The following is an 11870-nucleotide window of genomic DNA, read 5'->3' as shown; positions in this document are numbered from 1 at the left end:
TGACCAATCAGAAGGCTGCCGCAAGTGGTCTGCGTTAATCTGCGGCAAAATCAAAATTTGTTGATTGGATAACGCCCTATGCCGCACGGCGTTGCCGCGTCTATGGAGTCTAAAGGCCATCGCACACAAAATGCATAGCTTAGCATAAGCGTAGCATAAGACCGCTAAACGAATGAGCATCCAGCATAAAGTCGCCATATTGATTTACATAAGATGCTCATTGGTCCAGCAGTCTTAAGGTGCGATTTCACGATGACGCTCGACGCTGGATTCGAGCGTCAAAAAGCTAAACTGTGTTTAGCTTTGACACTCGACGCTCATTTCAGCCAATCCAGTTAGGTTATATTATATTTATAACAGGTTAGGTTATAAATATTTATAACAGGTTAGGTTATATTTCGCGTCCCTCTGAATCTATCACGTGACCAGATTTGACGCTCGAATCCAGCGTCGAGCGTCATCGTGAAATCGCACCTTTATGCTATGCTTATGCAGCCTATGCAATTTTGTGTGCGATGGCCTTTAAGCGGGGAGCACACACTTCTGCACAACGCATAATGCGTAAGCATAAGAAAATTGATTGGTCTATTTCCTTATGCACATGTGTATGGACCAATCAATTTTCTTATGTTTACGCATTATGCGTTGTGCAGAAGTGTGTGCTCGCCGCTTTAACATAAAACACCTATTGTAGACGGGCACTATTGGCTGTAATTATTGTCCTCGGACTCAGTGTTAATTCTCAACACAACGGTCGCGACAACGCACGGCGAGAAAAGCTGATGCAACGGCCAATCGGCTCTCGTCACGTGCCACTGTTTCCGGGAGGGGCGGGAGGAAAATGACAAGATCTCGAAGGTTCCGAATGTTCCAATCGTGCGTCGTGCCGGTCGTGCGTCGCCACCCACGTTGTCTACTTTTCCACGCGACTTTCAGCTTTATGCACGATACCATTAAGGAAAGCTATAAATCTAAAAAGAGTACTAATTCAGTACTAGTTCAAGCTGTAAATCTAAGAGAGTACTAGTTCAATAAACGAAGATTGTATCCTTAAGTCAGGATTACACTCTATTGTTGACCGTATGGCCTATGGGTGTGGGCTTTGCATTCTACCCGGTGCCATATAATTTTGAAGAAAAAGAAGAAAAGCTATCCACGTTTTCCCGCAGATCTACGCACGTGTTTACTCCGAGGCGTAGCCGGCAGTCCGCGTGACGAGGAGACGCGAACGCGAGGAAACAATCGGTTTCGGAACGCGCTTTTTCTTTTCCCTCTAAATCGAGTACGCGAGTGCGGTTCCGGGCGGGAAAAATCTTTCGAGATTTTTCTTCTCGCGCAACATCACGCGGGAGTTCGGTATCGCGTAGCGCGTAGCCATGCGGCGAGTATCGACGCGTGCGGCGTGCGTGCGTGAACGGCGCGTCGACTGCGCATTTCGAAGATGGCCATTTTGGCGGGTGACGTGTTGCGTGCGCGCCGCCGAGCGGCCATAACACGATTCGCGGCGTGAACGGCGTGCACGCGCGACCTCCCGTCGTTATGAGAAGTGCGCGGTCGTGTGCACGCGATCGTCGAGGACACCGAGAACCGGAGCCGGCATGACGAAACGCTGGGGAAACGCGATCGGCGGGCGTACCGCCCGACGGTAAACCACCGTGGACTCGCCGCGTAGGAGTGTGTGCGTGTGTGTGTGTGTGTAGGTGAGAGAAGGGGAGGGGAGTCAAGGCACTATGGGAGCAATTTGCGACAGGCGCATGCGCAGATCAGTTTACAGTTGGAGCTTGGAAGAAAATGGCGTCAGCTAAGTTTCTGGAGGAAGCTCTGAGCACGGATGTCGACGAATCCGCAGTGAACGCGATAGTGGGCTCCCTCGAGACGCAGCTTGTGACGTCCACGCCGACCGTCGCCGGCCATCAAGCGAGCACCGCATCGGTCAGCCAGCAGAATCACCAGGTGAACAGCGCTATTTCCAACGGGGGCACCATCACCGCGGTGCAGCCACAGAAACATGGGGTTCCGAACGGCGGCGGTGCGACTACCGTGAACAGTCTGATGACTCAGGAGGTCACCAAGTCGATCACCACCAGCACTCTGCTGCCCGTGAACGTGGTTACATCGAACACAGTGGCGCCACAGGTCATCACCACGCAGCAGCAGCAGCAGCCGCCGCAGCCGCAACCACAGCAGCCGCAACAGCAGCAGCAGCAGCAGCAACAGCACGCACAGCCGCCAGGGATACCTGCCGTTACGTACATCAATCAAGTAACGACCAACCAAGTGTCCAGCAATCAGACCACGCATATACCGAGCTTGACCAAGACACACGAACCGGTGAAGCTCCTTTATCCCGGGGTCGGGCAAGTTATAGCCACCACGGGGGTGGCGAATACAAACAATAAGCTCTCCTTTCCCGCTCAAACTGTCGGGCAGTTAGCGAACGGTACTTTAGGTATAACGTCGCAGGCAGTGCTGCAGACTACGTCGAACGTTGTTACCAATGTCGGCTCCGTCAGCCAGGCAGCCAGTCAAACAGTGACCGCAGTGAATAAGCCGACAGGGGCAGCTTTAGTGATCAAGACCAGTGCAGCGCCTGGCATGGTTTCAGTTCCAATGTCTGTCCCGGTCTCGGTGGCTGGCAACGCGGTCAGCACAGCGTTGCAGGCTAAGGCTGGGGTTACCTCGACGATAGTACCCAGTAATGTTCAAATCCTCAATGTAAATGCGATGCGTCCCGCCACGCCGGTAGCGGGGCAGCAAGCCAATAAGCAGGTTACGCCAAGAGTGGTGATTGGACAACAGTTGGTTGGAGCAAGAGCTGGAGGTCCAGGGGTAAGACGTTCCATTTAGCATTTGTTGTTTCGATAAATAACATGATTGCTTTTTTTTTACAAGATTACATATATCTGTATAGTATGTACGAAAGCATTAAAATCTATTTTTATACAGCATTTTCTGTTGCATATTTATATTGTCTTAACCCGGTTTAAATTATATTAAAAATTTTAAGTTTTATTGTAAATATGTATATATATATATATATATATATATATATATACACATATATATATATATAGTTTTAATACTCGTATTACTTTACTTCTACTAACTATTAACATTTTCACTACCACGTGTATCATTTACAATACACCTACCACACAGATCACGTGTATCGTAAATCCGTTTGTTCTGTTTTGAAGAACTTCCTGAACTGGTGCTCAGTAGTGCAGTAAGATAGAGTGAGACAAGAGGCCTGTTCATTTTCGCTTCACTTTTGAACTAGTGCAACATAGTGCAATAAGTTAGAATGAAACAAATATATTTTCTTTTATTCTAACTTATTGCACTAGTTCAGAATTGGAGCGAAAACGAACAGGCCTAAGTATATTTTGTTTTAACTTAACTTACTGCACCAATGTGCAGTTCAGAAAGCTCTCTTCCTGAAAAAGAACAGACGGCGAGCTCACTATTATTCAGCCAAAGACAGTTGACGTAGCCCTACGTCTACTTTCCTTCGCTGAATACTTTAACATGAAATAGTGACAGTTGACGTAGTTCTACGTTGTTGCTTGCAGCACAGTTGTTACTGTGCCCATTTTTTTTTATTCCATTCGGCAGTGAAAGTGTTAACATATATATAATTTAGTTGCCCAATAATAACTCTTTATTTATTTATGATAAAAGAAAAAAATATAGAGGAATATGATGGTAACTAACGATTATTATTTTCAATTTTTAGATAACCTTACAGGCACTTCATAGCCTTCAAGCTGGTACTCAAGGTCATCTGTTATTAAAAACAGAAAATGGACAGTATCAGTTATTGAGGGTGGGTCCAGCTCCAACTGCGGGTACTCCTACTGGTACTGCAGTTACACCGAATAGTATAACTGGCAATGCGGTAGTCGCTGCACCATCTCCAGGCACTACCTACCGCCTAACTTCAGTGCCGACTGTAAGTAGGCTGAATACTCAGTTCACTGGCCCACCACTCGCCACCCTAAGAAAATCTGTTCAGGTGACGCACTTTTATACCTCTTACAAGACTCGTTGTAGTGCTACTGTAGATACTTATTAGTTTGTGATTTTATTTTCTGGAATGATGTTATCAGTAAGCCAATATATACTTTATGTTCAGTTTGTCTATTTGCCTATTTTATTTTGTCCACTACTTTAAAATTTTATCACGACATAAAACTTGTATTATTGTTGTTTCTTTATTTATTGATTGTTTGCGAATATTTAGCATTATTGTATTTAAGGCACTGTATGTTATATAATTTCTAAAATTATAATTATAATTTTTATAAATATTTATTCTGAATGCAAAAGAATTTCCTAAGCAATTTTGTTATCTACCATCATAGTGTCTATTTATTTTAGCCCACATTTGATCCACATTCTAATAAAATTTAGTATAATTGATAACATCTCATTATTAGCTTACTTTATGGGATGCATTTCTCTGGTAGTATGTCTTGAGTTTTATGAAGTGCAGTAAATGCATTAAAATTAAATGTCTTTATATCAAATTTAATTGCATGAAATATTGGTTAAAGGTGTTACGTAGGAGCTGCTATGCTGGATGAAACATAAATTATTTTAAAGAAGGACGTAATTGAGGATATTTATACATATCTTTTATGTGCTCCTTTATTCTTTATATATTTTTATCGATATATTTTTAGAACTTATTTTTATTTTTTTTCTGATATAAGCATGTGTAATTATTCAAAATTTTCATGAATCTATTTTCTAAAACTTATTTTGTAATTGGTATTGAGAAATCAAAAGTAAAAATATTTGTAAAAATCTATTTCTTTCTTTTTCTCTCCCTTTCTTTCTCTTTTTATTATTATGTTATACATTCTAAAGGCCAGAACACAGCACAAAGCTACAGGCAATAGGAACAGGGAATAGCAATATAATGTAGATTTTCATCCTATCGCAAGCCGTGTATCAATGCATTCTGTTCCTATTCCCTGTTCCTATTTTCTGTACCTTTGTATTGTGTTCCGGCCCTAAATAATGACGATATATATAATATAATAGTATAATTTGGTTAAAAAATTGACATATTGCACAATTACTTTCAAAACAAGTTTTTATACATTTTCTGATATAAGTTTTTTATAAGATAAAAGTTTTTTATACATTTTCTGATATAATTCTGATATAATTGAAATTAGATAGAAGCTGATATGATATTCTGTAAGCTATTGAAGTAAAACAATCAATGAATATTGATTAATGATATACGTTATTTCTATAATATATCTTAATAATCTGTTTACAATTACAAAAAATTGTAAAATATGAGTCTGTACAAGGTACAAGTGCGTCTAAAAAATACGTTGTAATGATAAGTCATATATATATATAGCAATTAATTTAAGTATTAATATTGTTGTTATTATATCTTATAACATAATAAAGTCAAACTATTTATTAATGAAAGTTATTAATTTCTATGAAATCATAATGTACATCATCTGCAATAGCCAGCGAGTTAATACTTTTTCATAAGACTATTGTTTCTGAACTTTGGCATGCATGTCAGAAAAATAGATGCAGTTTGTAATTTATCACGAACGTAGTAATATAGAATTTTCAAAAATTCTTCTAGTTGCATGCAGTAAATAATGAAATAGGATGACACTTATACATTTTTGCCTGAAATTTTTGAAAATTTCAGAAAATATTCTTTATTTATATTCGTGATTTTTATGTAAATATAATATTGAAAATCAGTAGGTTTTACTTAATGTGTTATTTCAAAATTGCATTAATTACATCAATTACATTGTCATTAAGAAGAAGTAAGAAAACTGTTGTAGACTGAATGTAAACATGTGCCACAAGGATTCTCAATAATTCACTTTTCTTCATATTGTACAATTTATTTTAAATATAACGATTAGTTTATTAACTTTATTTTTTTATTTATTATATTTTATTATTATTTCTGCATGTAAGTTTCGTTAATTATTCATTTTACATGATTATGAACATATAAAAGTTTTATAATATTCTATGGATTATAATTTTAATATTTCAATGGCATTAATGTATTGTAAAAATATTTTACTGCTACAGACTGTTGCTCCTACTATTACTACATCTACTACAACCCCAGGAACAGTGACTACTGCACCTACAACCACTTCTGCACCAACGGCTACCACTGTTCAGACAGCTCAAACATCTACACCGGTATATATATTTCTCTCTATTAAGCTAAATTCCCTATAAATCAAGTTCGAATAGTAGTGTATACGTCATATGAAATTTTATACGAAATTAAATTCTACGAAATAAAATCTAATTTTATACACAGTTTTAAAATAATGCTGTTTTTTTCTCTTTTAGCGTCAAACTACTGATAATACCAAAGAAAAGTGCCGTAAATTCTTAGCGAACTTATTAGAGTTATCTAGTCGAGAGCCTAAAGCAGTGGAACGCAATGTCCGAACTTTGATACAAGAATTAATTGATACTAAGGTCGAGCCAGAAGAATTCTGTGACAGACTCGAAAAATTGTTAAATGCTTCACCACAACCATGTCTTATCGGATTTTTGAAGAAAAGCTTGCCTCTTCTACGGCAATCACTCGTCACGAAGGAATTAGTTATAGAGGGAATAAAGCCTCCTCCACCCAATGTTGTTTTTTCCATAGCCTCAGCTGTTCCAGCTATCACGGTAAAATAAACTTAATCTTTTCTACATTTGAATTTTATTGTTTATATACAACATATAAAAAATTTAGTTTTTCGTAACAGTAGTTAAAAATAATTTTAAAAAAAGTTATAGAGATTGTCTAGAAATTTTAATTAAAAAAAAAGAAACTCGAACTTTAGTGAACAAAACTAACATTTTTTAAAATCGATATTTTCTAAGTTGTTAATCTGTTATGCTTTATTTGTTTTACTCTATATAATCCGCTATTTTTTAAAATATTTATGATATAACAATAAATAATTGTACAAACAATTTTACAGGATTATTGCATCACTTTCTAACTTAAATATTATTATATATTGTAGCAAACTCAATACAGACCTGCAGTAGCAGTGGCAGCAACCGTTCCTGTGACGGCGACTGTGACAGCAACAACACAAGTGAGAGTAATGACACCGCTTCCAACACCAGTGACGGCAACAACAGTAGTTACAACGACTGTTCCACGGCCTGCTCAACCTATTCCACAGAGGCTGGTAAGATTCTTAGTATTTTTTTTAATTTTAGCATATATATTTTTATCTATATATATAAATTAATATTAATTCATAAAGCAATTTTCACTTAATATATATCTATGATTTTCTTAATTAGCATTTAATATATTTATACAAATGGAAATGAGATTATAAAATTAAAAAGAAGTTATTGTTTTAATAATGTACTAAAAGTTTATGCGTTTTTTTTTTGCAATTTTTTGTAAGTGTAATGTACAATAAAAATTGTATTGTTTTAGGCTCGACCAGTAACGACAGTGGTTCGGAGCCCAACCGCAGCATATGCTGTGAAAACGACAGCAGCAACAACTGGAATTCGCCCCACTGCCCCTGTTGTGCAAAAACCACCCACCGTCGCAACCACGGTTGTAAAATCAGTCACTACTACGCAAGGCAAAACACTCAATACAACCACTACTGTTAATAAAGCCGTAGTGCCTTCTCTTGTTCAGAAACCGGCTGCAAAGGAGAAAGAGAAAAAGTCGTTTTCGTCAGCAGGATATACGTAAGTTTTGCTAAAGATAGTGTATAAATAGTGTATAAATAGTTAATTATTACAAATAAATTAGTAAATGAGTGAAGAAACCAGCAAAGAAACATCTATTTAAAAATAATGGACCATAATTATTATAAATATATAACAACGTGATGACTTATTTTATGTAGGGCGGATGATGATATAAATGATGTAGCAGCTATGGGCGGTGTTAATCTTGCGGAGGAATCTCAAAGAATACTCGGTTCTACAGAATTTGTTGGTACCCAAATACGATCCTGTAAAGATGAAGTATTTTTGCACATGACACCATTACAACAAAGAATTAAACAAATTGGTAATTTCACTTTTCTTTTTACTACTTTAAATGAATATGGAATAATATACGAATTAGTTTTAACAATAATATTTTTGTTAATTTAGCATCCAGTCACGGATTGGAAGAACCTAACCAAGAAGTAGCAGCTTTAATCTCGCATGCTGTTCAAGAGAGGTTAAAGAATTTAGTAGAAAAGTTAGCGGTCATCACAGAACATAGGATAGATCTTATAAAGGTAAGATTTGAGAGGAATGTGTTATTTATGTTTGTATTTCTATATCTATTTATATAGGTGTAAATCGTATTAATATTAATTGAAATTATTTTGTTTATATAAATTAGTGGATATTTTGTGTTTTTTTGCTTCCTCATAGAGGAAGCTTTGTTTTTTATTTTTTGTAATATTCCATTTATTCTTACAGGTTGATCCTAGATATGAAGTAACACAAGATGTAAGAGCGCAATTAAAATTTTTGGAAGATCTAGATAGAGTCGAACGTAGGAAGCACGAAGAACAAGAACGAGAAATGCTTTTACGTGCTGCAAAGAGTCGGTCAAAAACAGAAGATCCTGAGCAAGTAAAATTAAAAGCTAAGGCCAAAGAGGTAATATATTAATTTAATTTTGCAATTGATTTGCATGATAAACTATGTCTATATAAATTCTAATATTTCTCGACAATTTCTGTGGGTTTTACCTCCACAGTTTCATCTCTACAATTTATTTAAGATGGATAAAACGTTTTAGATGCAACGTGCAGAGATGGAAGAATTGAGACAAAGAGAGGCGAATTTAACAGCTTTGCAAGCAATTGGTCCTCGGAAGAAGCCTAAACTCGATGTGGCAGGATCGACCAACAGCACTCCCGGCGCAAATGCATCGGCGAGCGGATTAAATAGGCAAATGCCAATGAGACCACGTTTGAAGAGAGTGAACTTCAAGGATTTGGTATTTCTTCTCGAACAAGAGAAAGAAACGTGTAGAAGCACAACACTGTATAAATCGTATTTGAAGTGATGCACTGTGAAGGGCAGGAACTTTAGTGACCCGCCCAAAATCTGGCGCTCTATCTGCATGGTCTTGTATGAGCTGGCCTCGATGGATCGTGCGACGTTAATCTACGTTGCAATGTATAGTAAGTTATTGCGAGTTGCATATTACTGCAATGAAACTTATTGGGAATTGGCTTGGGATTCTGCGTACATTCAAGGTAAAATTGTTTCTACCATGTCGATACTAAGCTTCCCTATTGTAAATGACTGAACATTTTTTAACTGTAGTATACGTCTTTTAAATGTAACATAATAGATCGTTCTTTATTTTTCAACACAAAATCGCATCGATGAAAGGAGTAATGTGTATGAGCACATGTCTCGTGATTAGTCTCTATATAGTCCCTTCGTGGCGAAAGAGAAGATGAGAGAGAGAGAGAGAGAGAGAGAGAGAGAGAGAGAGAGAGAGAGAGAGAGAGAGAGAGAGAACGCGTGTATGGCCATATATAAATATTGTTATATGGTGAATGTATGGCTGAAGACATTTAAGTGAATGAGTGTACATTGTCATTACGTATAGGCTCGCTGCATTGTAATACTTGACCTATACTTTTGGACACTGTAGCGCTAGTGTAAAATAAGCAGGTTTTGTTATAATAGTAAATCGTATTTTTGCAAACTGTAATGTAATAATAATAATACCGCGAGCACACTGTCCAAAAAGTATGGAATAATTTGTACAATATCTTACACATAATTACTAAATAGTGATAATTTCAATGTTGGTACAACAGAATATAGCTACTCTCCACCGAAAGTTGGAATTGTTATCAGTATATTATGTTGTATATTGCAATCAACATTTTCAGTGTTTATAAAAAAATTAGCTGTTACGTTTTTTATTAAAGAAATATTTACAAAACTAAGAATAACCAATATTTTTTTGATTGATGTTAATTTAAATTATTTATATTTCCTTCTCGGAATTTTGGTGCGGATTCTGCTAATACTTTGCATAATGAACTTTTGCAGAAATACTTTGCATAATCAATTAAAACAAATTCAAAGCGAGTACCTGATTTATATGTAAAGAAAAGTAGCCACAAATGTACGTGGGTGCCTGAGATCATAGAGAACAATGCTTAAAATATCTATTTTCATTGATTCTTATTGATTATTATGTCGGTTTATATTATATCATTTACAAGTCCGTATTCTTTTTTGACATATAATTAACAATGTTTCATACATGTAAAACATGGTTGATCTTTATACCTTACATCATATCATTTACAACATAAAGTGAAATTATTAGTGCAATATAAGCACATTTTTAGTAGATATTTTTCTCTTATGTTAATTGTGTTTTACAGCTCTCATATTAATCTTTCATACTCCGATACTTTTGTTAACATATTTAATTATCAATTTTTGATATAACATTTTATGTCACCAAGATTTATATTATTAATCACAGTAAAAAAAGAAATCTCACGTACTTTCGAGTACTGCCAATCTTTGAAATGCCTATTACGAAGTAGCAGTATGTCGCCTTTATTGCTAATCCACACCTACATGTTGATTAGATTATTTGGCACAAAACATGTCTCGTTATAGAATATCTTTACGTATTCTATGTTCAATGCCGAATAATTTATATCAACATTTAATATATTTGTTACTTCAGCAATTTCTGTGCTTCCAATTTGAACAGAGGGGCATATTAAAATAATATAATTCTATTATAATATATTCCGACGTATGATGACGTCTCTTAGCTTTCAGGTGTCAATAAATCAGAATGAAGAATGGACGCGTGTAATAGTCATAATTGTTAGTTACTGTTACACGCGATAATTGCTTCAATTGGTCGACGGTTTCACGTAAAAAAGACTGAACGAATATGATGCGTAGGGAGGATATGTTTGGACATATGAATTGTAATGTATTGTAGCACAAAATTTATGTAATTGGAAAAATGATACCGGTATATAGAATTTCATACGTCTGAAGCGTTAATATGGGAGGGATAATTGGAGGCGGCATAATTTACGTACGTATATGTATATATAAGTACTTCAATTTATTATTTTTTCTGTCATTGCAATTAATTTGATCATTTTTGACAGAGTTATTGCGATTAAGACGCATTTACACATACTGAAATTTTGAACTAAAAACTATGTCCATCTGACCTGTCTAATTAATATCCAAACGATCGTGACAGAAATAATGGCAATGTGTATATCTTGTGTAAATAAGTCGTTTTTAATAACTGCATACTTTATTTGGGAAGCGTTCGAAACCATCATTATGTACCAATTTTTGCTGAGAGCACATCGCGTATAAAAATCCTCACTTAGCTGTATCGTTCCTCTTTGCAATTATTATACCGTTTTTTACTCGATCTTGAGGTAAAACGTAAAACGTGCATAAATCATAACGTTCTCTTTACTGCCAGTAGGTTGAATATTAATATATCTATAAATAGAGAAGAATATATATATAAAAAATAACAATACATTACAATTTTGGTACATTATGATATTTTTATAAATTGTACTGGATAAGCAGTAAGCAGTAAGTGAGATAATAAAATATAAAAACAAATCTCGTCGAAATGCAAACCACATTTCTTCATTTTCTAGTGAGATGTTATCTTTAGTTCTATATTAAAGTAACCATTAAGAACATAATTTTCCTTTTTATATTTTTTTATATTATACAGAAATACTTATATTCTAGAACGAGCAAGTTTAACGATAAAAGTAACACTGTAGGATTTTAGCTGAGTCTTAACTATTTAATCTTATTTTCGTCAAACAGATATT

At 35.8% G+C, this 11870-nt stretch overlaps 1 protein-coding gene across 2 annotated transcripts; it reads left to right on the top strand.

Moving 5' to 3' along the window:
- Positions 1-876: 876 nt before the first annotated feature.
- Positions 877-11649, top strand: LOC139773768 (transcription initiation factor TFIID subunit 4). 2 transcript variants are annotated; one of them, XM_071708480.1, is made up of 10 exons: positions 877-2829; positions 3737-3952; positions 6094-6210; positions 6367-6696; positions 7041-7211; positions 7472-7737; positions 7899-8065; positions 8152-8282; positions 8470-8652; positions 8795-11649. In XM_071708480.1, exons 1-10 carry the CDS (start codon positions 1792-1794, stop codon positions 9062-9064), a joined length of 2889 nt encoding a protein of 962 aa, XP_071564581.1. In that variant the 5' UTR covers positions 877-1791; the 3' UTR covers positions 9065-11649. The 2 variants fall into 2 exon arrangements, with proteins under 2 accessions (XP_071564581.1, XP_071564580.1); XM_071708479.1 differs by having other exon boundaries at positions 3737-4015.
- The last annotated feature ends 221 nt before the right edge of the window (positions 11650-11870 follow it).

The sequence above is a fragment of the Temnothorax nylanderi genome, unplaced genomic scaffold, assembly GCF_030848795.1.
Source record: "Temnothorax nylanderi isolate EJ_2023f unplaced genomic scaffold, tnyl_v1.0 TNYL_tig0068_pilon, whole genome shotgun sequence".
NCBI classification, from domain to species: Eukaryota; Metazoa; Arthropoda; class Insecta; order Hymenoptera; family Formicidae; genus Temnothorax; species Temnothorax nylanderi.
Note: the sequence above shows the minus strand (reverse complement) of the source record. Positions and strands in the feature narration are given on the sequence as shown.